Source organism: Morone saxatilis, unplaced genomic scaffold, assembly GCF_004916995.1.
Source record: "Morone saxatilis isolate NCDOM2014 unplaced genomic scaffold, NCSU_SB_2.0 Contig18, whole genome shotgun sequence".
Taxonomy (NCBI): domain Eukaryota; kingdom Metazoa; phylum Chordata; class Actinopteri; family Moronidae; genus Morone; species Morone saxatilis.
In genome coordinates this window covers 18,872,763-18,900,277 of record NW_023339740.1, presented here as the reverse complement: position 1 = coordinate 18,900,277, position 27,515 = coordinate 18,872,763, and the positions used below count along the sequence as shown (strand labels likewise).

Sequence of the window (27,515 nt, the reverse complement as noted above, 5' to 3'; positions counted from 1 at the left end):
CTCTTTCTTAGAGGAGTAGATTTCTGCCATTGGCTGTCAGATATTTTCCACTGCCTCCATCGGTTTCCATATTTATGTATGGTTCAGTCAGTTTTCCCCTCGGAGGACTACAACCAAACCAAACGGATGATGCCAAACTGCTTCACTTCACTGAAGTCAGGTTTTCTAGTAGAGTTCACATTGTCAACATTGTCATCAACAAACTGCTCGTAGGCATGTACATCTTTTAGAATGGCTTCCTCTGAGAACATCTCAGATAGACAGTGCACAACCACCCCCCTCCACTTATTTTTTTCCATTTCTGTTTTTCTTTGTTGCAAATTAAACTTCTCACCCATCATTGTTCCATTCACTCTCAGCTCACAGACCTGAAAAAGAGACAATGTGTAGTACTTTTTCTCTCTGCCATCATGTGCTTTCTCATTATGCACCCCTTTGTCCCCTGTTTTGTATCTAAAAAAAACACAAAACTCAGCCTGTCCACAGCCCCATCTCTGGCAACCACGGAGACAATCACCCGTCAAGGACAAAACATTCACAAAAAATATGCTATAAAGCGGGAAACAAATGCATTACACTTACACACAGCATTCTGTAATTGTCAGGAGTGGAAATGTCATACTTTTTTTATTTTTTTTTTTAGCAGTTTGATAGGAGCAGGACAGGCTCGGGAGGCAGAGGAGGGATGCAAGGTGCCATCATGGCTGTCAGACCCATCCTTTCCCCCCTGAGGGCTCTTCTGTAGATCGGCAGATATTCTTGCTGCGTGTGGTGGAAAAGCAAAGAGAGAGAGCAGGGCACTCGTCCTAAGAGTGAACCTCCATGAATAACATTGTCCACATCATGTGTCACTGTGTGTGTGTTTGTGTTCTTATTATGTATATGGAAATCTGTGACCCTGTTAAGTGTGTGAGAGGGTCAAGGTTGCCTTTTATCCAGCGTCTCCTTTTTGTGAATGCATGCATTTATTTGTATGCAATGTAGAGCTTTTGCCTACTGCATACATGAATACGTGTTCAAATAGGTCTTCACTTTTAACATGATATATGTGATATAACACACGACTTGATGTCAGTGTATTTTGAGGTCTTTACACAATGATAGATAAGGTCTCTTTCTGCCTGACCTCCGATTCTAAGCCTGGGAGAAAAAAAGACATGAGTGATTGAAGGAGGTGCATCTTCCCTTTAATGTTGTTTTCTTTGGGCTCCATCAGTCAGTAGTTCTGTTCTGTCTTATTGTGACAGCTGTGACACATCATTCTAAGCAGTCTGGCACCTATTGCAAGTCCACAACTTGGCACATGGCATTTAATATTTAAGGTATAAAAGCTGTGGTTATTTACAGGGTTTCTTTTCTTCTTCCTTTTCTCTAAAAATGTCTGCCTCATCACCTGTGAACCTCACCTGTCCGCGAATCAATCAGATTTTGCAGGAAGGGAAGAATGTAAGAATCTAATTATACCTACAGGTTATTAAGTTAATTCTTCCTATAGACGCAACCAGTGTCTTCTCAGAAACCCGTGACCCTTGCCATCTCTAGTGCGGACAAGAAGAACTTATGATGGCACACCTCCCATTTGTCTTTGTCTCTCTCACACACGCACACACACACGCACACACACGCACGCACGCACGCACGCGCACAGAGAGAGGGAGAGGGTTTGCCCCACATCTTTGTTGCTATAACTACCCTCTGTTACTGCAGTCGGTGATGAAGCCGTCTGCAGGCGACAAACCACGGATCCACTACTGATGCCCTTCACATAGTTTCCCCACAAATTTAGCCACACTGAAGAAGAAGATGATGAAGAAGATGATGTCCTCTCTGCAGTCGGGAAAAATCCGAAGAAAAGCTACAAACGGATTTTAACAAAACATTTATCCACCTTCCGGATTTCAAACTTCAAAAGAAATCATTTTACAGGTAAGTCCGTAGGCTATGTAAAATCGGTATTCTATATAATTATTAAAATGTGTTTGGGTATATTAATCAATGGCCATATTGCTGTTGTAGTCGTGGGTTTCTCTTTAATTTGCATTAACTTTTTTAATAGTAACCTAAAGGGACAAACGCTTTCTTTAAAGCCGTTGCAAACTTAATTTTTATGATTCAAAAGTTGCAAAAACGACGCATAAAATAGCCATATTCGTCTGCTTGCATGAACCTAAAAGCTGTTCTTACCTTCGGATCGTCCAGTTGACCCGTTTCACCCAGGTTAATGTAATTTATAGTCTAAATGAAATTTCCTCGGAAATGTTCAGTGCAGGTTAATCTGATAAAATCAAGGTATGATACTGGAGATGAACTCAGATAGCAGGGAGTCTCAGTGATATTTTCTAATTTAAGTTATGTCCTTTACTTTGAGAAATGGGGACGGATATTAAAAATATCTAATTGGAAACTGCATCAGCTGTAAGCAGCAGTGCCACCTCTCTCCATCTCTGTCTTTTAAGCTTTCTCATCCCTATTCATAATTATGCAGCAGATGATTGTTTTTGTTAATTGGGGATTTGCATGGATCTACAGTTCCGTATTTTAATAACAGGGCGCTTAATGAGTGGTGAACTAAATCCTCACCTCTGCTCATGAGACACACAGGGCCACTTGATGGGCATCACTGGGCTGTCAGTCAGTCAGCCAGTCACCTTTAGGCTTATCAACCAAATCTAGGCCAATGTTAGTCAGGGGTTGAAGCCTTTAGAGTATGCTGTCTGTCTGTGCAGGAGGATAGAGACAGTTTTGTTTCTATTATAAAGATGAGGAGAAAGCAGAAAGTGCTTGACATTTAAGAGGATGGTCTAATCAAATTCAAGGAGTGTATTGTGATTTCTGCCTAGGAACAAGGACATCATTCATATTGTACAACGACATTCTTAAACCACTTGATTAGATTGTGTGAACAAACTGAAATGACACCATTTACAGACCCACATAGATAAAAAGTCAGACAGACAGGCAGATGAGGCTGAGTGGCTCTGAAATAGCTTAACACAAATAACACATGTAATGTATTCTCCAGTGGTTTTGCCCATGGGATGCAGAGTCTAGCCAGATTTATTTTCTTTTTTTTTTTAAACTTTTGCCTCCTAGTGAGCAGATGCTAACACTCAGACTACAGCTGGGTTATTTTTTCCAGCTCTGTCACTTATTGACACTGTGGGACACAGACAGGATTTATGTTCTTCCCGTTAATAGTGTAGCTGGCAATACTTGGGCTATCGATTCCCGCCCCCCTTTCTGACCTCCATCCCTACAATGCACCCCCCCCCCCATCTCCTTTCTCCTTGGATTATGATTAAGGGGCTATGGCATCATGGGAAAATAAATAGAGGGATAAATTAGATGAACATAAATTGATGATAACATGTGATGCTTTTCTTCTGGTCTTGAATTTTGAGCCACACAAAGGACACAGCATTAAAAGGGGAGAGAGGATTTTACATAGTCGTGTATAATGATTAATGTCCTTTTAATGCAGACGTACAAGAGTCGTTTCAACCTTCATTACATCACTTAAATTATCATTACTGCTATAAATAACAAGGGATGTTTTTCTTACCCAGAAATTGTTGTCCTGTGCATTACAGTGTCTCTCCGTGCAGTATTTATCAGATAAACCAGCTTAAGCTCATTTCATTGTCGATCTCTCTACCCACTGACCCTTTTCTCCTCCTAAACATTATAATCTCCCCTGGCAGTGTTCATAGTGATTGCATTTGTTTGAAGGGTTTGTAAAGAGAGAGACAGACAGAAGGAGAGTCATCTCTTCCAGACTGACCCTTTTTTCCTCAATCTGTCAGATTCTCCTGCTGCGACCGTGTGTGGTGTCTGATTGGGACCTGGTGTGCGTCAGGAGGCTATGGTGAGGCGATGTGCACAGGCTGGTGTGAGGAGAGATGTACCAGCAGCAGTGGAGGAAGACGGAGAGGTAAAGGAGTGCATCTTCGTTCATGGCTGTGCGTCTCGTTTTTGTTCACGGCCCTGTGGGGCCAAACGTCCCCCCAGTGCCCGGACAGTTGCCACTGCGCCTGGGACACGGCCACGGTGCTGTGCTCAGACGCTGGGCTGCGGGAGATCCCAGAGGGGATCCCACCGGAAACGGTGTCCCTCCACCTGGAACGCAACTACATCCGTAACATCCCTGAGAGTGCCTTCAGTGACCTGGTCCATCTGCGTGACCTCTACCTGTCCCACAACCGCATTGACTCCCTCGCCTCTGGGGCTCTTCGACATCTGGGCCCCGAGCTGCGCCTGCTGGACCTCTCACATAACCAGCTGAGACAGGCCAGCAGGGAGGAGTTTGGCTCCACTCGTGCAAAGACACGCCTCTACCACAACCCCTGGCACTGTGATTGTGCCCTTCAGGAGCTCATGGAGACTCTGAACCTGGAGCCCGAGACGGTGAATGGGATCATCTGTGAGAGCTCTGTTCGGGGGGTGGGTGAAGGGAGCAGGTGGGAGGACCCGGGGTCGCTGGGCGAGCACGCAGGTCAACCGCTGGTCAAACTGTTGGATTCTGGGGTGAATTTCTGCAGCCTGCAGAGGAAAACCACTGATGTAGCCATGCTGGTGACAATGTTTGTGTGGTTCTTTATGGTGATCGTGTATGTAGTGTACTATGTAAGACAGAACCAAGCCGAAGCCCGCAGGCATTTGGAGTACCTGAAGAGTTTGCCCAGCCCGCGCAAGACCCCCACAGAGACAGACACTCTAAGCACAGGTTTCTGAGCTCCTGCTCAGTTGTCATTTAAATGGAATAATAATAATAATAATAAAATCCCATTTTTATGGAGAGTGACTGATAAACTCTGTAAACTGCCTGTGCAAGATGCTGGTAAAGAGGAAATTATCCTTTTACACCTGTGTTTTGTGATTGCAACATTTCTTTATATTTGTTACTACTGAGCCCCCCCATGTTTTTCTTGATATTTCTTTACCTCAATTTAATGAAAAATGAGAAGTGAGTGTTTGTTTACTAATTCTACCACGTGCATTGAGAGAAAATAGTGGAAACGGAAAAACAAAAAGCAGCAGATGGAAGATGAAAGGATGAAATAAGAAAAGAAAGAAACTTCTTTGAACTTTATAACCTTCTAACTCCCTCTGTTGTCCCTCTTTCCTTTTCTTTTCTTCTTTCACTGTGGTCTTTTATCTTTCATTAAGCCCTAATTAGGAGTCTTTAACCAACTGACCCTTAATGAACACTTGAAAAGCACTAATCAATTGGAGTATGTTCACCAGGTCAAAATCTAATTGCTTGTTGCATTTGTGTGTGTGTGTGTGTGTGTGTGCACATGTGGTGTTTTTGTGCATTGTTACGGCCATTTTTACTCCGATAACATTGATTTTGCACGAATGCTATTTAAGCCTTTCCCAATACATAACCACTAAGCCAGTTGTTTCGGTGCCAGTGGAGAACTGCTGATCTAAATTTACTCTCAGGAAGCCATTAGGAGGTAAACTATTTTGTTTCCATGCTGCAGCAATGAGCTCTAAAATATCTGGGCAGCTTAGTGTACATATAGTTGTCACTGATTGGTACAGAGAAATTTCAGCCAGATTTAGAAGTGGATTATTGTTAAAATTTAGTATAACCATTTATCCTGAGGGAAGCTTTTAGTTTAGCTTTAATTAATCTCTTGAGTCCTGCTTTTTAGTCCTCTCTGCACTGATTGCTGTGTACAAATCGTTCTGTGTCCTATTTTCCACATAGGCTGTATCATAATTGATTTTTTTTCAGAGCCACTGTTAAAATAAGCAAAACACTTTGATAATAAATTGAATAATTTTCTCAGAACATTTAACAAATGCAATGTTAAGATTAATGCCATTCCTGACGTGTATACTGTAGGTGCACCGAATATCTGGCTCAATGTTCTACATAAATGGAACAAAACCTGACTGGATTAACAGCCACATTTTATAATTTCACTTGAGTTCATTATAATCATATTTACTGTGGCAATACCTGCGGAGCATTATCGTGTGGTTAATGTACTGTAAAGTACTTGTCATTCTTCACTGTTACAAATAGAAACAGTTTAAGGCCTTTCTCAGTTTGATTGTCAAAAACATTTAATGTGTCTTTACATCAGTGGTTCCCAACCTGGGTGGAAGTTCCCCAACAAGAACAAGAAATTAGATTTAAGCAGAAAAAAAAATTCTGCTACACAAAATTAGGTTCAGTTTTTTCAGACTTTTCCCTTAATGTTTTGTTGTTACATATAATTGGATAATAAGTGGCAGAAGCAGCCATTGCTTTGTTTTAAGGGGTCACAAACCAAATAGGTTCGGAACCACTGATTTAAGAGGATGTTTTAGCCATGCTAGCAGCATGGCTCTATGGAAATGTTGGTCTGTTGATCCTGTTGGTCAACAGCTATTGTATGGATTATGATCAAATTTGGTACAGAAGTTAATGTTTCAAAAAACTTTTGTGACCCCCTAAATTTTAATTTACGCTTTGGTAAGACTAAATTCCTGCAAAACTAATGACATTCCCATAAGCAACTATACAATATGTTTAGTGCTAATTAGCAAATTTTAGCATGCTAAACATCAGCATGTTAGCATTGTCCTTGTCAGCATGTTAACATACTGGCATTAGCATATAGCTCTAAGAACCACTGTGCCTAAGTACAGCCTCAGAGCTGCTAGCATGGCTGTAGACTCTTATTCTTGCGTCTTTAATCTGTGACGGTTCACAGTGTACAGTTGCAACCCTCTACGTGTTCATAGATGTAATAAAACGTCAGTGTACCCCATTTTATCTAACAACTGGGTTGGAAAAGTGGTAAAAACTGAGGCAAAACCTAGAATAGGAACTAACTTTCTGTATACTGTAACGTGCTTAATGTGGTGTGTGTGTTTGTAATTTACAGAGAAGGACCAGTTGAACTTTGTGCTGTTCAGAAGGAAGACATACTGTGAATTAGAATTAAACTTGAGTGGAACCATATTGATATTGTTATGATAACTGGTCCATGTAAAAACCTGGTCTTGGTTGGTAGACCACAGGCTAAAACATCTGAATAAGAAGTTGGATATTTGTTCTGTGAGTTACAAAAGAAAACTGTGGATACACTTTTGAAGCACTGTTGGTGTAAATTTACATACTCAGAATATTTCCTGAATGTTACCCGCCTGTCACAAATCATACATCTAATGTTGATGTGCCAGAGTTTCCCAAATACATCTCCACCATTAGTACAATCATTAACCCCCCTTTTTACAAAACTCAAGAACCAAGCATGCCCTCTGTGTGCAGTTTTTTCTGTAGGTATTTTTTATTGGTGATGTATTTCTGTCCCAGTGATTTGTTTTTCTCTCTTGTTTGTATGTTGATTATTCAAACAAGGATAAAGTCATAGATCGGAAACCATTACATGAAATAATAAATGATCTATCAAAAATGATTTTAGGGAAGAAAAAAAAACAAATGTAAAAAATAAAAGAAACGTTGCTCTACTTTGTTCATAGAAATGCTTCTACCTTTTATTGCTACTTTAGGTGGAAAAAAGGCAAGAAGATGAAGAAAGGTAATAGAAGTACAGGAAGACATTATTAATTCACAGAATGAGCTAATCATGCTTGGCAGTGTTTCCTATTTCTACTCTACCATGCATTAAAACTAAAAGAAAAATGAATGAAAAACTATTTTACATATATTTTAAAAAGTACATGAAATGAACTGTCACCACCTCCTTCTTCAACTTTTTCATTGTTTTTTTCAAACAAAAATCAATCAAACAAAATCCAAATGACCCCGCATTCATCCCTCCGCTGCCTTTTCTTGAAATCTGAGGTGTTTCTCCCCCTGGAAATATGTCACCACAAAAACACACAGTGGAAGTAGGGCACAGTGAAATGTTTAGGTGTGGCTTTTTGTAAAGAATTTCCTTGGGGATGAGTAAAAACCGTTGCCTCAGATATTTCCACAGGGGGGAGAACAAAACAGGATATAAATAAAAAGCAACTTCAGCCTGTTACTTGGTTTTGTCTTTTATTTCCAATTTACATTAATTAAAACGTAACAAAAACAAGTCATGATCATAATAATATAATAATGCTAATATTATTAATAATAATACTATTATTAATAATAAAAAATATACACAACCTCACACAAATGAGCCCTCTGCGCTGGCTGTAGAACTGGAGCAACAAAGTCAAACACACCCTGAATCTCTTCAACCGTGTGTGTGTGTATGTGTGTGTGTGTGTGTGTGTGTGTGTGTGTGTGACTGTGTATGCCGAGGCAGAGGGCACGCCCTGTGTGAGGGGACTGATGGGATGACGTAGAGAGGGATGGGGGTCAAAGGTCACAGCAATTAGGGGGCAGCAGATTGGGCTCTTTTATGACCAAGCTTCTCAAAAATATTGGTCATTAACCTAAAATACAGAGTTTTGTATAAAGAAATTCAGGGGAAGGCCTTAGTTTGATTTGTGAAGTTTTTGTTTTAGTGTGAGGTAGCTTTAAAATATCAAAACAAAACTAAAAAGAAAATTAAATTCAGTATTAACTCCAAATTGGACATGCCTCGATTGTAAAATCTCATCATGGGCACGTTTGTTTACATATGGGGGTTGAAGCAGGAGGGTGGGGTGAGGCAGAGACATTTATCACGCTGAAATCCAAAATCCCAGGATGAAATGCTCTCTCTGAGAAACTGTATATATATGTATACACACATATACATATATATACATATATACAAGTCACTACATATTAGTATCTGGTTGTTAAAAAATACAGACTGTTTTACAACAATAGCACCATTGACTTTTATTATAATACACAGTAACTTTTTGATACACACTGTGGTGGTAGAAATAGGAACACCTGCGCTTTCTACGTATCTAGATTTTTGGTTTCAAAGAGATATGTATGCTTTAGTGGATATGGTACAGGAGTTATGGGGTGATTAGAAAAGAGGAGGAAGTAGGAGAGAAAGTTGGTGGATAAGGTTTTCTTTTAAATATGTGTAAGTGGGCTTTTTATTACTTAGCAACAAACTCAGTCCTACCACACCTGGGACCCAAACCTAAACAATAAATAAATAACACCAACACATTTTTCTCTCTCTAGTTCCCTGGTATGTTCCCGTACTCTCCTCATACTTCCTCCTTCTTGTTCATAGGGCTCGGTAGGTGGGGTAGGGGTTCACCCAGGGTGAATTGGGGCTTTTGGGGAAGGCTGGGTGTCCATAAGGGGTAGAGGGGGGGGGGGCGAGTTAACAGGAGGCAATGCTGGATGAATCACAGATGACAATTGCTGGTGCCATTCAGTGCAGATATCCTACGGAGTTCGACTTGGAAAAAGCACTTTTTACTTAGAAAAAAAGTCCCATTTAAAAAAAGTGTCTTGATTTTTCTTTTTCACTCTTTCTCTCCTCCTTTATCTGAAGTGTGCTCTTCTTTCATTTTATTTTTTTCAAATTTCCACTTCTTTCTTTCTCTTCTTTTCGATCCCTCGTTCTTTACAAGAAGCAGACTGCCCCAACTTCGACTCCGAACTCCTGGTCTGCTCCACCGATATCCATGGGGGCAATGTCCACGATGGGCAGACGAGAGGTCTTCTGCGATCTGTATTCAATCACTGTCTTGCCCCACTGTCCCGTGTGTTTCTGTGCAGAGAGAAAAAAAAAACACAACACCTGTTAAATGACCTATGACTTTCTCTAAAATTGCATAAAATGGGATTGGCTTGGTGAGTTGAGTGAACACCAGAGAGTAAGAGAGGCAGATGTCTATCATTGTGATCAAGTGATGTCTAGTTTAATCATATTATGTTCTGATGTTCCCACGATTCAGAAGATGCATATATATTTAAGTATTATGTGTAATGTACATGCATGTTAAATCTTTCCAGTCTTACCGTGCAGCCGTCCTCCATCACGCTGTAAGTGAAGCGGCTGTTGCCCTCGGCTCTGATCTCCACGTCGTTGGAGCCCTGCAGCAGCACGGCCTTCTTCAGGTTGCCTGTTGAGGCGTCCATATAGGCCACGCTGTTCTTACAGTGGTAGGTGAGGTTTTGAGAAGCCTCGGTGGACAGCAGCCTCAGGAAAGTCATCTGAATGGCAGCAGTGTTGGGTGCCAGGCTGTCATCACCATAGCTGAACTGCATTGGGCCACAGGTAAGGAAGAGGAAGTGAGAATAACAGTTAATATCTCTGTTATTATGGATGTTGCATTTTTTTTTTATATTTGAACTGTTACGCATTTCTCATGATGAGCAGGTTCATCGGTTTTTTTTTGTGCTACATTTTTTTTTTATGAATCAGATTTTCACCTGTATTTTTGTTTGATTTAAAAGAAAATCCAGTTTTACAGTCCATCCATTATCTACACCCACTTATCATGGGCAGGGTCATGGTGGTTAGAGATGATCCCAGCAGTGTGTGAGTGGCCATTGGCTAATAATAAAAATGCATTACAATACATTAAATCATGGTGCCACTTACGTGGAATCCTCCATTCATTGTCTCTCCGAACCAGATGTGCTTGCGGTCCTTGCTCTTGCTGGACCACCAGTTCTTGCGAGGGATGCTAGAAGGCTTGGGAAGGACGCAGGACTCTCCAGTCTCCATGTTGCAGAAGACCTTGATAGCATCAATGGTGCAGCCCTGGTTGGGATCAATCCAGTACTCTCCTGCAGGAAAAAAAAAACACATCAGGCTTTTTTTTTGCATATTTTACTTCCCCTTGGCTGCATAAAAAAAACCATAATCATTGGAAATAATAATGTTATGGAATATTGTGTAATTCTGACATCTAAAAAACAGATTCTGGATCAACCACATCCAAACTCTCCTAGACTACACACACTGTGTTTAACCTAAATGTTGAGCTGCCAACGTAAAATGTCACCCAACTTCAACTTATCTATCATCTCACCCCAATTTGACCAATTTCTCCCAGTGTCACTCACCACTCTTCCAGTCAGGATGACAGAGCTTCAGGTCCCTGCAGGTGCGAGCCGGGTTCTTCTTGGATCCCTCGGGGCTGCGGATGTTCTCAATCTGGTTGTTGAGAGACTTGAGTGTGGCGTCGACCTCGGCATCATGCTGACGAAGGTTTCCAGAAGCCTGGTCGGCTCTCATGTACCTGAGAGGATCAGGGCCCTTTTCAGTCTGACCCAGACCGGCGAAGGCAGACATGTCAATGCCAGGGCCAGGGGGACCAGGAGGACCAGGGGGTCCGGGGTTTCCGGGTGGACCCTGAGAGGAAAAGAAGGAAGATGGAATGGTTATATTTAGCACTAGACAACATTTACACATTCCTGTTTTTTTTTTTTGTCTAGTCATTGCTCCACTCCACTCTTTTCTTGCTCACAAATAGTGGATTATTCTTTCTTCTCCCTTGTCATCTCCCACAACGGGTGCAGGAAATGCTGCCATCTGTCCTGCAATCTGTTCTCTCGTCTCATTTCAATTTTCTTGTCTCGGACTTCACTCTTAGTTTCAACAATACAGGCGTCACAAACAAGCTGAAGTGATGCCAACTGGAGTCCTTGCTACATCTTATGTAACTGTTTTAAAACCCCTTTTTAATTTTACCTTTAACCCTTAAACCTCTTTATTTGTTTTATAAATGGATCTATTTATTTATGCAGTAAGTAAAACGTTTTTAAACAGGAAATGAACATATGAGCACTGCTGTTAAAAAGCTTGTATGATATTGTTCTGATTCTTAAGTTTCGAGGGTTTATATGTAAACTGACTGATTGTTTTCACTGTCTTGCTAACCTTTGCCAATGTGGTGACAGTGTGACATAAGGACAATGAATAAATGCCTTAGATGACTGAACTGTGAAAGAGTTTATGTAATATGTCTAACATTAGCTGTCACAGTATTGAATTACTATGCATATTTTTATATTATTCATTTTATTAATCATTGTATCAAATATAATCATATAAATCATGTTATATTGCTCTTAATTTTTTGAGTGGTATCAAAAAATTACTCAGATGTTTAAATTAAGCATTTAGTTATTAACTATTTTTGTCAGGGTAGTCCTAGTTTTGATTTACCCGTGATACAAACGTCTATGTGTTGGTGGAACATTTATGTCAAGATACTTGGGATGGGTATGGGTATCCTTGGATACTTGATTTGTTTTTATAAAATAAGAATGATATTGATATTAAATTCCTACACAATCAATTCAATTTTAGCCAAATAAACACATATTTTTTCCAATGCTTCTTCATAATGTTTTTACAGTTGTACTTTCATTATTTTAAAAAATTAACTGTACAATACCTCCCTTAATTTATCTTAAATTGTGAATATGATTTAAATGGAGATATTTAGCACTGGCCCAGAATATACAGTGCCTTTGCTATTCAAAAAGAGACAGAAAGGAAGGATTATAACATTGAATATAAAGAAGTGATGCAAATTAGTATGTCACATAATATGGCATGTATATGAGCTGGGGGATACCACTGTGTTCAATTCATACCCAGCAACAGAACGACTTACACCTCATGATTTTTTACGAAATCAGTCTTTTGCTATTTCTAAGACTCTCAACAGAGGAAGATCAATGTAACAGGCAGAGAAACTGCTTGTGGTTACTCACAGAGGGACCGGTCTCTCCACTGCGACCACGGGGTCCGGGGGGTCCAATGGGTCCTGGCAGACCGTTTCCACCATCCTTTCCAGCGGGGCCAACAGGTCCAGGTGGTCCCTATACACACACAGATGGAGGAAGATATTTAATGTTAAGCACCAAAGGCACTTCATGTGAAGAAACATATTTTATTAGTCTTTGAATTAAAAGTGATATTAAAAAAAGTATTTTTGTAGCATTAGCACTTACTCTTTGTCCAGAGGGTCCAGCAGGTCCAGTAGCACCCTGGTCTCCAGCTTGACCCTAAACACATAATGATTTAATTAATAATTTAAATTCCACAATAAAACACGGTTGTTTCGCGGTCATACCAGTCATACCAGTAGGGACAATATTATTTTCAGTACTTCCCAAAAGTAATTTTTAATGATGAAATTAATGTAAGCAGGATCTGGATTAGTGGGAGAAAAGTAATTCTGGAAGCTCACCGGAGGTCCGGGCAGACCCTGCAGACCAGTAAATCCTCTGTGTCCCTTCTGTCCTCTCTCACCGGCCTCTCCAGCCTCACCCTTGTCACCACGGGGTCCTTGAGGTCCCTAAAACAGGTGGACAACAACCTAGTTAGGAAAATGTTCACTAAACTTCACCAAACAATTTTAGCAATTCTGTCTTAAAAAAGACAGACTGACTGACTTTCAAGGCTTAATTTTCCCTTTGCAATTGATACACCAATTCAGTTTTCCCTTTTGTTTGTGCACTGAGAATGCAGGTGTGTATGTTAATGTTTAGAAAGACACATACAGGCATTCCTCTGGCTCCAGCAGGTCCTGAAGGTCCAGCAGGTCCTTGTGCACCCTGTCACAGAAAAACGGTGGTTATGTTAGTCACAGTAGAAACATTAATTACTGCCAAATAATCGAATAATGTTGAAATAGAAGGAAATCTCTGCTGCAATACACTGAATAGATTCCATGTAAATGAGAAAAGTAATCATAGAGGTTATTTTTTCACAAGTTAAGGTTAACACTTGAGACATCCTCCTCTGTACTTGTGTGCTATCAGACCATATGCTAATTTCCAGCAGGTGAAAAATCCACTTGTGTTGGAGTTACTACTCACAGACTCTCCACGGTCTCCCTGTTTGCCGGTGGGACCAACTGGGCCAGCAGCACCAGGAGCGCCTGGAGCACCAGGAGCACCAGCAGGACCAGTGTTACCACGATCACCCTGCAGCACAGAGGGCAAAACAGCAGAAAAGTTAGTCATGTCAGAAAAGCTGCATGGTACGCTACAGTGAGACAGTTGCTTTAGTCTGCTCTGTATTTAGAAATGTTGAGATAAGACAGCAAAGGTTTTTTGTGGAAAATGTTAATTTCCTCTGTATAATGAAGATGGAACTAAGATTTTGCTTGGGTATTTGAATTAAAAGGTCATTGCGATAACAAGTCGTTTTTACAGGCAGTTTCAGATCAAATCTGACAAATCAGCGTTCACATAAAATAATGACACATATTCATCCTGAGGAAATTAGCACTGAATGGAAACCCTGTATACAGCAGATTTACATTATTTAAATTAGATGGTGTCAGCCAATCAGTGTATAGTATATTCAATTTATTCCTGTCACTAATGTAATTCAAATTTTAATGAAATATCAAGAGGAATAAGAGCACAATCCCTATATTCATCAATAGAATATTTGAAAGGTGGTTTGACCTTCTGTATCTTACGTTGCGTAATTGCATTTTTCTCACCTTGATTCCAGTAGCACCATCTCTACCAGGAGGTCCATCAGATCCAGGGTTGCCCTGTCAGATGACAGAAAAATATTAAGTGTTAATAGCTTCCACCTCCACCAAGCCAGATGTCCTGAATACTGATCAGCTGCATAATGATTCCTGATCTAACAAAGCGCAAACGCAATGCAAATGTACACATGACGCAAATAGCAGTGCATTTTAATCGACTTGGCCTCTACACAAGATGCCATTTTAGCCATGGACTGAATGCAATGTGGCAGATGTAAATCCAAACACACAAATTCTGTGTGTTGCCTATTCTCTGACCTCTCTGCCAGGTTCTCCTGCAGGTCCAGTGAGTCCAGGTGGTCCAACAGGTCCAGGGGGACCACGGTCTCCGCTGCCACCAGGAGCTCCCTGCTTTCCGGGCTCACCCTGAGAGGAGAAGAGAGAAGAGGACTCATTATTACATTAAATTTGTTAAATTATAGGGTGTCATGAATTACCAGGAGATTCGACTCATCATGTAATTCATCTAGTGGTACATTCACTCACACTTCTGTAATTATATATTCAGTCTTACATCCCAGTAAATCATTGGTTTTGGAAACAGCTAGGGTTAGATCACCTGACACACTGGCTGATGTATCCGGCCGATAACAGACTCTTAAGTTAAAATCAGATATAGTGTGCAGGTAAGTCCTCAGATGAAGATGAGGACAAGCTTTTATTAAACAATTTTCATTTGTCGCATTCTGTAAAATCAGCAGTGACTCCTTATACAGTATTTATAACAGGACAGCTTGAAAATATGATGGTTTAAATCCATGTCAGAAGTTTTCCAACAATGACAGCAATTCCATTTATATCAAAACAGTTGTTGCACAGCCGTTCTACAACTTAAAAGCTCAGTTTTTGCCGTAAAGCCACCACTCAGATACTAAATTAGACCAGTCAGATACTTTAGATAGCAAAATGATTGCTGCCCGAGAGACTCGCAAACCTTGTTAACAGCTGTTACTACAGTAACAGTATAAAATGCAGCATGTTTCTGAAACGGCTTATTCTTATAATCTCCTCAGAATATTTAGAAATAGTTTAGAATAGTTTTGTCAAAGTTTCCAGAACACTGATGAAATTAGCAAACAGCTGCGACTCCAAACCACAGATTTATTTAAATGAACAGGCTGATCTAAGATGATATAAAATGCATATAATACTGTATATAATGAAGCATGATTCTGAAACTGCTTGGCTTATTAATATTTTATTTAGAAACTGGTTTTAGTCGCCATGTTCTTTCAGTCAGAAAACTGGATGCCAAGACCAATCACAGCCCTGGAAATGTTTATCCAGTCAGGTGTTGGGAACTTAATGTCTTAATGATGTAGAAAATGTATTTCTACTTTCTAGTTTCTATTCCACAGCTCACTTGAAATGCTGTTTTACCTATGACCAAGCCAGATGACAATGAGCGACCTGAAAACCAATTGTCTATTTTATCCTCATACTTTTTACAAACAGAATTTTCAATGAAAAGGATCAAATTTAAGGATAACGAACACAGCACCGATCCAAAAACCTTGCTATTAAAACAGGTTCAAACTGAGCTGCGGCTGCCTTCAAACGGACCGAGCTTTGAAGAAACGGTCACATAAACTGTATCTGCAGTACAAACGTCACTTCTGACATTAAAAGCACTTTCTCGGCTTGAAACATTCCTGGGTAAATTGGGCATCATCGCTTCTTTCTTGGCATCCCTTTCATCCGTACTGATGAATAATTAACGGTAAGGACATGCCCACTGAGATGTTGTAAGTAGGGGACATGGCACATGACACATATCAAATGGTGTGAGACGTAAGCAAGGGAGCCTTCTTGTCACATGTCATACTGAACATCAAATGCAATCAGTTCACCAGGAGAAAAGTCCTGGCTCATGTGAGATGTGATTTGACTATGATCCAATTAGGTCAGAGCAGAATGACAGCCCAGAGCCTGTCTGTGGGTTGTCTGGTTTCTCTTGTGCTGAGGGACAAAACGTTATTGGTTATTGTGCTATTAAGGCAGATTCATGAAAATGTATTTATTTCAATATTATATTGAAAGTTTAATAGATGGCAGCAGTGAAAGAGAAACACATCATGTCGTAACCAGTAAGTGTTTAGTAATCATCCCAACCAATAAATACTGAAGTAAGAGTCACAGTACTTATCTAAAACATATTTTAATGCGTTTGCACAAGAGCTGAAACAATTAGTTGAGTTAATAGACAATAATTTTGATCATCCATCATCTTTTGCCACCCAAATATTTTAGTGTTCCAGCTTCTCGACTGTGAGAACGTTTGGTCCATATAGTGTCAGAGAGAGTGTAATGCATTGTACCTTATGAGTAGAGAAGCAAATAGACACTCAAGTGTTTTATTCAGTTGCAGTTTAAGAAGTTTAGAAACTAAAACTTGGGACTATTCGCCATTTTTGCTGATAAAATAACTCAAGTGATCCATCAAAATAATTGCTGATGCCACCTTGGGCTCTGGGGAATTTGTAACGTGCAAGAATTTCTGGACTAAATAAAATCATGAATCAATCATTTGTGTAAAAAGACAGATTCATCGATATTGAATACAACTATAAGTTGCAGCCCTAATTTGTGCATTAATTGATTTGATAAAGCGAACAGTGTGTTACTCACAGAAGGTCCAGGCAGACCAGGGAATCCTCTCTCACCACGCTGTCCAGGCAGACCAACGATACCACGCTGACCACCCAAACCCTGAGGACCTGAAGGACCTGGAGGACCCTGAGAGGGGAAAAATGTGTTGATTATGTATTTTTTTTTTTTTAATGATCTTTTCTTTACACACACCCAGTATACAACTATACCACAAATTATACTATTTTTTAAACCAATTCTAATATTTTTTTTATCTGTTATTACGTAATGATCTGGCATGATTTGCCATTTCTGTACTGAAAAATTCTGTATGTATCCAACATATAGTATATAGTCTGACGTTTTGGGAAATATGCTTTCTAGCCGACAGCTGATGAGAAAATTGATACCACTTTCATGTCTGTACTGTTAATATAAAGTTATAGTCAACAGTGGTTTAGCTTAGCTTAGCACAAAGACTAAAAACAGAGGGAAACAGCTAGCCTCGCTCTGTCCAAAGGGAACAGAATCCCCCTTGATTGGAAAAATGTTTTAGCAAGTCGTATTTGTGTTCTGTTCTTTCATTTTTGTTTCATTCATTCTGTTCTTTACTTGATTTATATCTTTTGTCATTTGTTCCACCTGGGATTTTACAACAGCAACACAGATCAACATCAATCTCTCCATCATCTCTCTGCTCTCTTTTAGCCACACCACCACTGTCCACATGTCCGTGGTGGCAGTGAAAGCTCCCATAACCCATGCTCACAATAAACACAAGTGACACCTGAGACACACCACTCAGCTAAATGAAGATTTTGATGTGTTGGTACATGATTCAAGATTTAATATATGTTATCTATAGGATGGGAGGGTGTCGACACAGCAGCATATCTTCATGTTGGAGTATGCAGTCATGTGTGATGGGTGTGTGTGTGTACAGATGAGTGCAGGAAAGGTAAAAGCCTGGGGTCCTGTAATTAGCCTGTCGCTGGGCTTGAGCTGTCCTGTGCTGTCATATGTCTTGGTCTGCTATTACAGTCAGTGATGGACACTGACAGCTCTGTGTATTAATGGAGAGTGTGCTCGGCAGCTGTCCATTACTGATAAAATTGCCTCTTTGGGTTGATAGAGCTACGTAACAGTCGACAGAAATGTAGAAAACAAACGCATTTAATCATTTTCTTCTCTCTGTAAAGGACACCTGAATTCACCTTGACGGTGTTCAAGGAGATGTGCAGTCTGGAGAGAGTGGCTAAACATGTGGGTGCTAGAGGGACTGGAGTGCATTTCAAGTGCCACTTGGACAATATGTTCTATATTATGTAAAAACCCAGAAAAGTCTTGAGTGTTACATGGAGGCATATGATTAAAGTATGACAAACTCACAGGGGGACCATCCTCTCCAGCATCTCCCTTCTCTCCAGGAGTTCCAGCAGGGCCGCGGAGCCCAGCATCACCCTGTCTGCCTGGGGGTCCACCATCTCCCCTCACACCCTTGGGTCCATCTTTACCAGGAGGGCCGGCGGGGCCAGCAGGTCCAGGATTACCCTAGAGGAAGATGACATAACATACATAAAATTAAATGACATTACATTATACATGCCAGCTGTGGTGTACATGCACAGATCATGTTTACAGAGCCTGTGGGATTATAGTTTCTGTTATTGCGAGTCCCTGCCGGGCTTCTGTGCATCTTTAAATAACTTTTAATAACACATATCTCATATTAGCAATCTCACAGGATATGTTGTTTTTCACAATGTGTTGTACTTCCTTTTAGCAAGGCTGTAAAAATATTATGAACGAACTACAACAACTCCCGCTGTGTGAGACATACTGGTTGGTTTGTGCGTGGGTGCTGAAACAGAATAAATGTTTTACAGGTGCAAATTAAAAAGTCTTCCTACGTGACAATAAGTCAGGTGGCATTTAGAAAAGGTTTCTGTATCTGTTCTGCTGCACCTGTTACTTACTTGTAAAACATAAATCAAGTAAATTTTTTCTTTCTTCTTTTCCATACCCAATTTCACATTTCACAGTGTATAATAAAGGTTGAATTTATTAGATTTATATTTAGTTTACACAATAACAGTCAAACAAAAATAAAATATCTAGCAAAATCAGTATATCTCATATCTACTGTACGGTTATTGCCTTGCTAAGTGGTTGAAGGGTGTGAACTTACATTGGGACCAGGGGGTCCAACTCGGCCAGCAGCACCAGGGAAACCAGTGGCACCCTGAAAGAGAAAGAAGTTGAAGTTTATTTATTCAAAAAGGGACAAAGCACAGAAAATTTACCTGAGGACATCAGGCATACAGGCTCATTTTCATCTGCAGTCCGTGAAGTTAGACATAGGCAAAGATAATCTAACAAAATTATGATTTCTACATGATCTACTGTGAGACAAAATTAAAAAAGGTGTTTTAAAAAGGTCACTTACAGGAGGTCCCTGAGCACCACGAGCACCTTTAGGTCCAGAAACACCAGTAGGACCCTGGAACAGAAAACATACAATACATTACTGTCTGACATTTTTTTTTATGTTTTATAACTTGTCTAAAACACTTTCAGTTGCTTTAAAATGTTTTTCAGTAGGGGGTTTGTCTGCTTCAGCTAGTTTTTATTCTGCCTGGTGTAGCACAATCAGTGACAGGGTTTGATTTTGACTTTATCTTAACTCCACCACAAATAGTGGAATGTTTTAAAAAAAATAAGTAATTTCTGCTCATTTGTGCACAGATAACATTTTCTCTTCTCATGAAAAAGACTGTCAATCAGTGTTTGTCTTGTTGTTGTATCATGTATTTGATTATTAAGAAATAAAACTTCACTAGGCTATAAACAACCAATGATTTGGTAGAACCCCTAATTATTTAGGGCTTTGGCAAAGCCATAAAAACATTATGTTTTCTTCAGCAAGTCTTGAAAGACACCCACAGCAGGTCCAGGAGCACCAGAGGGTCCTTGGGGTCCAGGGGCACCAGCGTCACCCTTCTGTCCAGATTCTCCCTGCTCTCCCTTGATTCCAGGCTGACCGTCAGCACCCTGAAGGACAAAGACAGAAACAGCTGAATGAATAAAATATGTCTGAATGAGCGATTTGTTTCGAATCAATGACAAAAATAAACAAATTTGGTTAAAGTGGCACTTCACAGATTCTACACATACAGTTTATGGTTAGTACTACTTAACCTATGAGATTAACAGTATTATGGCTCAAGAGTACAAATTTATAACAGAAGGTATGTGTTATAAACTAGATATTGGGGCATTTACCAGGCAGAGAAAATATAATGCAAAGAGGCTGCTGAGTTGTATTATGGGAAATGTAGGATAGAGTGTTTTTGGAGCTCGACCTATACTATAAGGACAAAAAGCCAGGACATCTTATTTATCCTATATATAATATGAGACTCTTGTAAGCCTCCCAACTTCATGGAAGTGCAATACTAAGTCACTGGAGTAGTCCTTTAAGATGAAGAATGCACATAAAGCATTATTATTTAAATTCCAGTCAAATCAGTAACTAATAAGAAGCCAAGACACATTACAACCACTAACATATAACAAATATGGGACCTTTAAAGTTCATGCAACTTTTGAAAAAAGAAAACATATTGAGCTTCTTATAAATAAAACGTTAAATTCATGCTCAATTTAACACACTGTGGGTTTGCTTCAGACCTTTTTCAAAGCAGCCATTTGGGCATGAAATAGCAGGGTAAACACTGTGTTACCAATGATACTACTAATTAAGGTTCTGATCAAACAGAGTCAGAATGCTCTTATTGTGCATAATGGCTCACTGGAAAGGCTCTGCTACACAAAATGGAACAGAACCTTAATTAATATTGTTAGTAAATACTGCGTTTACCCTACTATTTTTATGGCAAAATGGCTGCTGTGAAAAAGGTCTATTGGCAGACTTTTTAAGTTAGAATTCTCCTCTTCTCCTTATCGAGGGTATTACCATTTTCAAAGTTGCTGTTGCTACGTTTTTGGGGGGATTTAGCCAACAAAGAAAAGGTTAGACAGATACAGTTGTATAACTGTTTTTAATGAGTTAGTGCACTGACTTTATGAGTTTTTCTATTAGTGGTACTGTTTATCATTTACTAATACTGTGTTCAGCAAAAGTTACATACACTTGCTTAAGGTAGTAGCAAGAGCTATTTACATACTACTACTACTACAAACATACTTAAAAACTTTTCTTTATCTTTCGCACAGGAGGACAAGACATGATTGAGATTATGACTGATTCAACAGCAATTAAAGCGTAGAAGTGTGAACCCAGATTTCAAAATATTCAATAAGAGCTGCTGATATTCTATGTAGCATCCATGTCTATTTTCAGTCGATGTGGTGATGAGTTGTGATGTTACAGTCTCTGAGCTGTTAACTAAAAATGATTTAGACACCTTGTAGTGTTATTCATCCTGACATAAATTCAATAATTAATCATAGTGCAAGCTAGATAAAAAAAAAAAAAAAAGATAAATTGTGTTGTCACAGAAATATTGATGAAAATCCTTTTGGAAGGAGGCAGCTTATTAAAAACATTTATTTGATGTCTGCCTGGCGTCGTTGGGAGGAACTAAATGGATGTGTGATACGAAGACTTCCGACTGTCTACACACTAATTTCTCTCCACAAAAAATACACTGAGAAAACAACACATATGTCAAGATGAAAAATTATTCACAGAGGCCTAAAACAGAGGTAAAGACAATTAGATAGCCAAGTGTTTCGAGATAGTAGTAATAGAAAGGTTTAAAACAAAATAATAGCTGTATCAGGTTTATGTCTGTCATCTCGCAGCTCATGACTCTTTTTGATGAAATAAATTAAATTAAAGCTGGAGTCTAATTTTTCAGGTGAAAAACACAAGGTCAGGTTTTGTATCTATTTTTTATCTAGAGAATAAAATAACCACATTTTGACTGAAACTTGATTTGATTATTATTAAGGTGATGAGGTTATCTGTTGTAATGTCTACTGTGCTTTAATCCAATAATTAAATATCAGATCTTTTTTATTTTAAATGCTGGAGGAGTTAATAAAGGAGGTGCTTAACATTTTCCCTAACTTTGTGTTTCTAATTTATAAAAGTGTGCACCTTTTGTAATTTAGGTTCAAATATGCTTGATACTGAATGGATTTTAACTACATAATATACTGAGTGTTATTAAGCCCTGTTTAAAAAGCCAAGCTGTTGGCTTTATGCTCTTACTGATTTGTCCTTCGCTTAAGCTCAAAAAAGGCCAGTGGGGGTAAAATTAATGTTTTTGTGGATGGAGTCTGGTGGCGGGCGATAGCAATATTATGGCTGTTTCTGGTTAAACAAAAGGTCTGACTCTTTAAGGATCCTTTGTTTTCTGACACTTCAACAATCAGAGCCTGTCAGTGGCAAAAACAAGCACTTGTTGTGGACATACCTTCACTTCACACTACTTTGAATTAAGGGTTTATTTCAACCAAATGGTGATTGCCTTACAACAAGACTAACAAAGAGCTGGTGCTTTAGTACGACATGTATAAATTACCTTTAATTAAAAGTAAAAGTATTGGAATCATGATATACTTAAATTACCAAAAGTAAAAGTATTCATTATGCCTATTCAGATTAATATATTTAAGAATATATTACTGGATAATAATGTTTCTTCTTGTGGGGCTGATTATTACTACGTTAATACTTTTTCTTATGGATAGCTTGAGAATTTCACTCCTGGCATCAATAAAGTTTTTACCTTAATTAAGTAGCTCAAAATTGTAAGTAGAGTAATTGAGTAAATGTACTGGGTAACTTTTCACCAGTGTGAAAGGTGAGGTGGTTGACAATTGATTCACTTCATCATCATTCACTCACAGTTGTAATAAATATTTATGACTGACTAGAAAATAACACTACAGTATAACTTTAAAAAAAATATTTATTGTAACCTTGATACCATGTCTAGACCTCAGGGCCATAGACTGTCCTGATATTTAGTCTAGGGCCCAGGAGTTATGCTCTTTAAGAAGAGCTAAGAACTGGTCAGTGTTGTTATTGTTACTTACAGGGGGTCCAGCAAATCCAGCAGGCCCAGGAGGTCCAGTCTCACCCCTGTCACCCTGAAAGAGGAAGGAAGAGAGACAAAATCTCAGAGTTTAGTTCAGCAATAGTTTATAAACTCTAGCTTCAACATAGACAGCTATTATTTTATACCTTTATATCTATAATCATACAAAATGATTGGCTCTAAAGCAAAACCCTCTATTGAATATTGTTCAATTATTGTATATCTCACACAATGCCCCTTCAAACTTACAAATGGATGGTGGTTACAAGGTACTGTGCACCAAAATCATAGTTTGGTTAAACTGTGACACTTACAGGAGCACCGCGGGTACCAGGAGCTCCAGAAGGACCAGCAGGACCAGATTCACCCTATAAGAAAACAGAGTTAACATCAGCACACATCCTGGATGTTTACTAAAACCTCAAGAGGAAAATATTATAGTGCCAAATTCCCATAACTACTGAATAATAAAATGATATAACACTCACCTTCTCGCCGTTGGGACCAGCAGGACCAGGAGGACCAATGGGACCAGTGAGACCCTGTGACAGGAAACAGCAAAATAGTGTGAAGACTTCAGCAAAAGTTAGAAGCCAATTTGTAAAAACAAAGGACTTTTTTTAAGATTAAAAAGGATTAAGCATAGATGATGCAATAAATGAGTGGAGCTTCATTTCTTAACAATGACAACTAGAAATGGATGACAATCACTCACTCTACCACCGTCTTTGCCAGAAGCACCTTCGGGTCCTTTCTCTCCAATGTCACCCTACGAAGATTTAAAAAAATAATGCAAGTTCGTCACCTGACAGTCAGTAGGCATACAAATTTAAATCAAGATGATAAAATTCTACATAATAAATGCGTAAATATTCAACACTGTGTTCCCATCATGGCTTACTCTGTCTCCTTTGGGTCCAGGAATGCCAGCAGATCCTCTCTCTCCAGGCATACCCTGCAGACCGGGGGGTCCCTGAGCTCCAGAGCCACCAGAAGGTCCTGTGGCTCCCTATTATGGAGCAGAAATAAATTAAGAGGATAAAATGCACAGACAGCAACAGACACAGAAAGAAAACGTACTTCAGGGTCATTCTATACTGAATAACTGCATGTAAGCAGCAGTGAAGTGAACAATCAACAAATTTGTTTATTAACGTTAGACAAAATATCTCTACGACCATGTGTTCCTTTTGATTCTGGGTCCACCTTTAATTCTGTATTTAAAGTACGAATGGTAGTTTTATCATAACAAAATTTCTATTCCACATATCAAAGTCAAGATTATGCAGACTTTGATTTTTTTCTTTAAGTGGCTCCACCAGGCCCAGTCCTGGTCAAAAGCTGTGGGGCTTATCAGCAGTGCTTTGTACTGCAGCCTCAGACTGAAGATCAGATGCACAAACACTAACTGCTGCCGCCTATCTGCAGTCATTACGCTGTAACCACAGGGCTCACACAGCCTCGACGCTGGCTGTGAATACATTCAAACGGTATTTTTACTGAAGGGGGCAGATGTAGAATGTATTTCTTGCAACAAATTGTTCTGCATGTGGTTCTGAATTGAGCTTCATCCTCCTCTGCCTGCTCATCCCTCCTCCATCACTATCGCCCTCTCACTCCTGTCAGCTCTATAATCCTCATCCTCTCTATCCGCTCCTGTCTGACCTTAAGGGAAGAAAAACCTATGAACTGGGATTAAAATCTGACCAGATAACAAACCCCAAGTGAGAACTGCAGCCGCTTTGAGCTTTTCCTCTGGAATTTGTTGATGGCTGATAAGCAACTGACTGTAGCTTGATCGAAAATACGTTGAGATACCAGTTGTTTAGGATTAGAAAAAGATTTTGTTTCTCCTTGAAATACTCGCAATTTATGAATACATTAAATGTAGCATTTGAATTTGAGTCTTGAATCATGCAGTCGTATTATGGTAATATTGCAGTGTTCTATTCAAATAATAAATATACAGGGCTTCCCACAGAGTTTTTAAGGGAGGTGAGTCACCTCGCCTGAAATAAAAACCATCCCCATTAATATAATTAAATTAACACAGTTCCAAAATAATAATAATCCTACAAAAACACTAATTCTGTTTTTGTTTGTCATCATATAGTCATGTTTCTCTCCAGATGTGTGTCTATAGTCTGCTTGTAGGTACATATGTATGTATATGACTGTGCAGGTTTATATATGTGTGTATATACATGTATGTATTGTTATTTTTTCCTTATTAAAGAAAATAAGAAAATTACATTTTTAAGGGGCATAGGTTTTCCTTTATTAGGGATTTGAACAGTAGATAGATGACAGGAAATTATTGGGTCATGTTTGTTAGTTCATAGGCCAGTGGTGTTAGAACTACTTTAGCTTGTGACCCCTCAAAACAAAGCAATCTACTTGTCACATAAAGCATACCTTTAAGAAGCAGAAAATGTTATTCTTTCTACTCCTATGAATCATTTTGTGACCCTTTAGATTAATCTTGTGACCCATTGTGGGCGTCCGGGACCCTAAGTAGGGAACTGCTGCCTTGGCCCACCAGGGCACCATAAAATGAATACACAGTTATTAAATATGACGTTTATCTTCAGGAAAACCGAGCAGAGTTGCAATTTAATACAACAAATGCCACACAGACTGCAATCTACTAACTAAATGACAATATATTTGGGGGGCTTACCACCTCCAGTAAACAATTTCTGTAGCAATACACTGAATATAGCCAACACGGCTTAACTCAAACACGCCAGAGGAAATTATTATTTATGCATATGCTCAATTGTGTTGCTGCTGTATGTGATAACAATGTATCACAAACTGGCAGTAGTACCACAGAAGCATATTTGCCAGTTGTGTGAGTGCACCTTAGGCGATAATAATTTGAAAACGTGTCTCTTCTTGGTTTTAGACCAAATGTTGGACATACCTTGGGTCCGTCAGTTCCAGGAGTTCCAGGCAAACCACGAGGTCCCTGCAGACCCTGAGGGCCGGCAGCTCCTCTCTCTCCGGGGAAACCACGCTCTCCCTGGTGACGGTGACACAGCGACAATTAGTGACATGTCTGACAATCGATCAGTCATACAATTAGTGCGGTTTAATATAGACAGCTTACTCTGGGTCCAGTAGCACCAGCAGCTCCAGCCTCTCCAGGAACACCCTGAAATGAAAAAAGAATGAGTGTAAAGGAAATCTGTAGCAATATTACTACTACTACTACTGATATGTTTAGTTATAGTTTAGCTAGTTAAGATAGCTCTACATTATTACTGACGGTGTGTTAAGTAAAAAAACATTATATTAAAGAGAACAAGGACCTCTACAACATCTCAATGCTACACTTTCACAGTGATACAGAAATCGTCTGAACTTTAAGATGACTGTGGAAATAAATGCCTATTTAATAGCAAAATAACTGATTGGTAACTGATAACTGTATTTGAAAGGTTAAATTACTTTGGAACATATTCTTTTAGGACCTTCAAGCCTATGACAGAACAATGTTAGTGTTTCCAGTGATTTTATGTAACTTTATAAGTTATATTTCAAATAAATATATTAAAAAAGTGCACTCACCTGGTCTCCAGGCTTGCCTCCCTCACCTGGGGGGCCAGGAGGTCCAGGTAGACCCTAAGCACAGGAGAGCAACAACACTGAGTCAGAAATGAACAAAACCATAACAAATTCATGTACAGCAATAAATCAGCACGTTTGTTAACAAAATATTTATGTAGCAAGAAAATTTTTTGATTTTAAGAAGAAAGTCATAATACATGAACTGCAAAGCTCAGTGAGAGAGATAAACTGACTGATCAATGTTTTCTTTCTACGTTCTACTTACACTGCAAAAACAACAATACAAGTACTACCGCACTTACAGCCCTAATTGGAAAAACAACTGCATTCAATACATAAACCTGAACAGGCGATTTAGGTTTGAGCAGACAGACTCACCTGGAAACCAGAAGGACCGGGCTGTCCTTGCTCTCCTCTCTCTCCAGCGGGACCCTGAACAGATAACCCATAATCACAGTCAACTTATATCATAAACCAAATGTCAGGCATTTCACGAATGACTTTGATGTTTAAGATGGTGGGGAAGTTTTGCTAATTTTGTGACATTTTAGCTTTGAGGTCAAACAGGCTTTATTTTGTGTAGATCACTGAAACAAACATCAAAACAAGTTGAAAGTGTGTGAGTCAGTGATGCCATCGTAGACGATGTCCAGGTATTTGTGTCAATAACTTTTTTTTTTAGTGACAGAGCTATCGCGGAGGCAGTTTGAGAAATGAGTGCAGACTGCGAACAGGGTAAGATAATATCAGTGTTGAAGCTATATGGAGTGGGTTGAAGGAGACAGAGATACGTACGGCAGGGCCAGGGGGTCCAGCAGGGCCGGTTTCTCCATCTTTGCCAGGCAGACCCTGAGGAGAGTAAGGATGAGAGGGAAGAAGAAGGAAGGAGGG

At 39.4% G+C, this 27,515-nt stretch overlaps 2 protein-coding genes across 2 annotated transcripts in view; one reads left to right on the top strand and one right to left on the bottom strand.

Annotated features, from left to right (window-relative positions):
- The first annotated feature begins 1,703 nt into the window (after positions 1-1,703).
- Positions 1,704-7,347, top strand: LOC118328299 (leucine-rich repeat-containing protein 3-like). The gene is made up of 2 exons (XM_035661964.1): positions 1,704-1,926; positions 3,804-7,347. The coding sequence occupies exon 2, from the start codon at positions 3,874-3,876 to the stop codon at positions 4,729-4,731; it is 858 nt and encodes a 285-aa protein (XP_035517857.1). The 5' UTR covers positions 1,704-1,926; positions 3,804-3,873; the 3' UTR covers positions 4,732-7,347.
- A 754-nt stretch (positions 7,348-8,101) lies between these two features.
- col2a1b (collagen, type II, alpha 1b) overlaps positions 8,102-27,515 on the bottom strand; it is a 47,199-nt gene continuing 27,785 nt past the window's right edge. Inside the window, exons 29-54 of the mRNA XM_035661963.1 lie at positions 27,420-27,473; positions 27,003-27,056; positions 26,625-26,678; positions 26,164-26,208; positions 25,978-26,076; positions 23,953-24,060; positions 23,767-23,820; positions 23,540-23,593; positions 23,366-23,419; positions 23,050-23,103; positions 19,924-20,031; positions 19,427-19,480; positions 19,169-19,222; positions 18,370-18,531; positions 17,020-17,127; positions 14,650-14,757; positions 14,338-14,391; positions 13,703-13,810; positions 13,385-13,438; positions 13,072-13,179; positions 12,833-12,886; positions 12,593-12,700; positions 10,934-11,222; positions 10,467-10,654; positions 9,881-10,123; positions 8,102-9,629 (exon numbers count right to left, since the gene is read on the bottom strand). Of these exons, the coding sequence (XP_035517856.1) occupies positions 9,483-9,629; positions 9,881-10,123; positions 10,467-10,654; positions 10,934-11,222; positions 12,593-12,700; positions 12,833-12,886; positions 13,072-13,179; positions 13,385-13,438; positions 13,703-13,810; positions 14,338-14,391; positions 14,650-14,757; positions 17,020-17,127; positions 18,370-18,531; positions 19,169-19,222; positions 19,427-19,480; positions 19,924-20,031; positions 23,050-23,103; positions 23,366-23,419; positions 23,540-23,593; positions 23,767-23,820; positions 23,953-24,060; positions 25,978-26,076; positions 26,164-26,208; positions 26,625-26,678; positions 27,003-27,056; positions 27,420-27,473 (2,577 nt within the window). The 3' untranslated portion in view covers positions 8,102-9,482. The remainder of the gene's footprint in view (positions 9,630-9,880; positions 10,124-10,466; positions 10,655-10,933; positions 11,223-12,592; positions 12,701-12,832; positions 12,887-13,071; positions 13,180-13,384; positions 13,439-13,702; positions 13,811-14,337; positions 14,392-14,649; positions 14,758-17,019; positions 17,128-18,369; positions 18,532-19,168; positions 19,223-19,426; positions 19,481-19,923; positions 20,032-23,049; positions 23,104-23,365; positions 23,420-23,539; positions 23,594-23,766; positions 23,821-23,952; positions 24,061-25,977; positions 26,077-26,163; positions 26,209-26,624; positions 26,679-27,002; positions 27,057-27,419; positions 27,474-27,515) is intronic.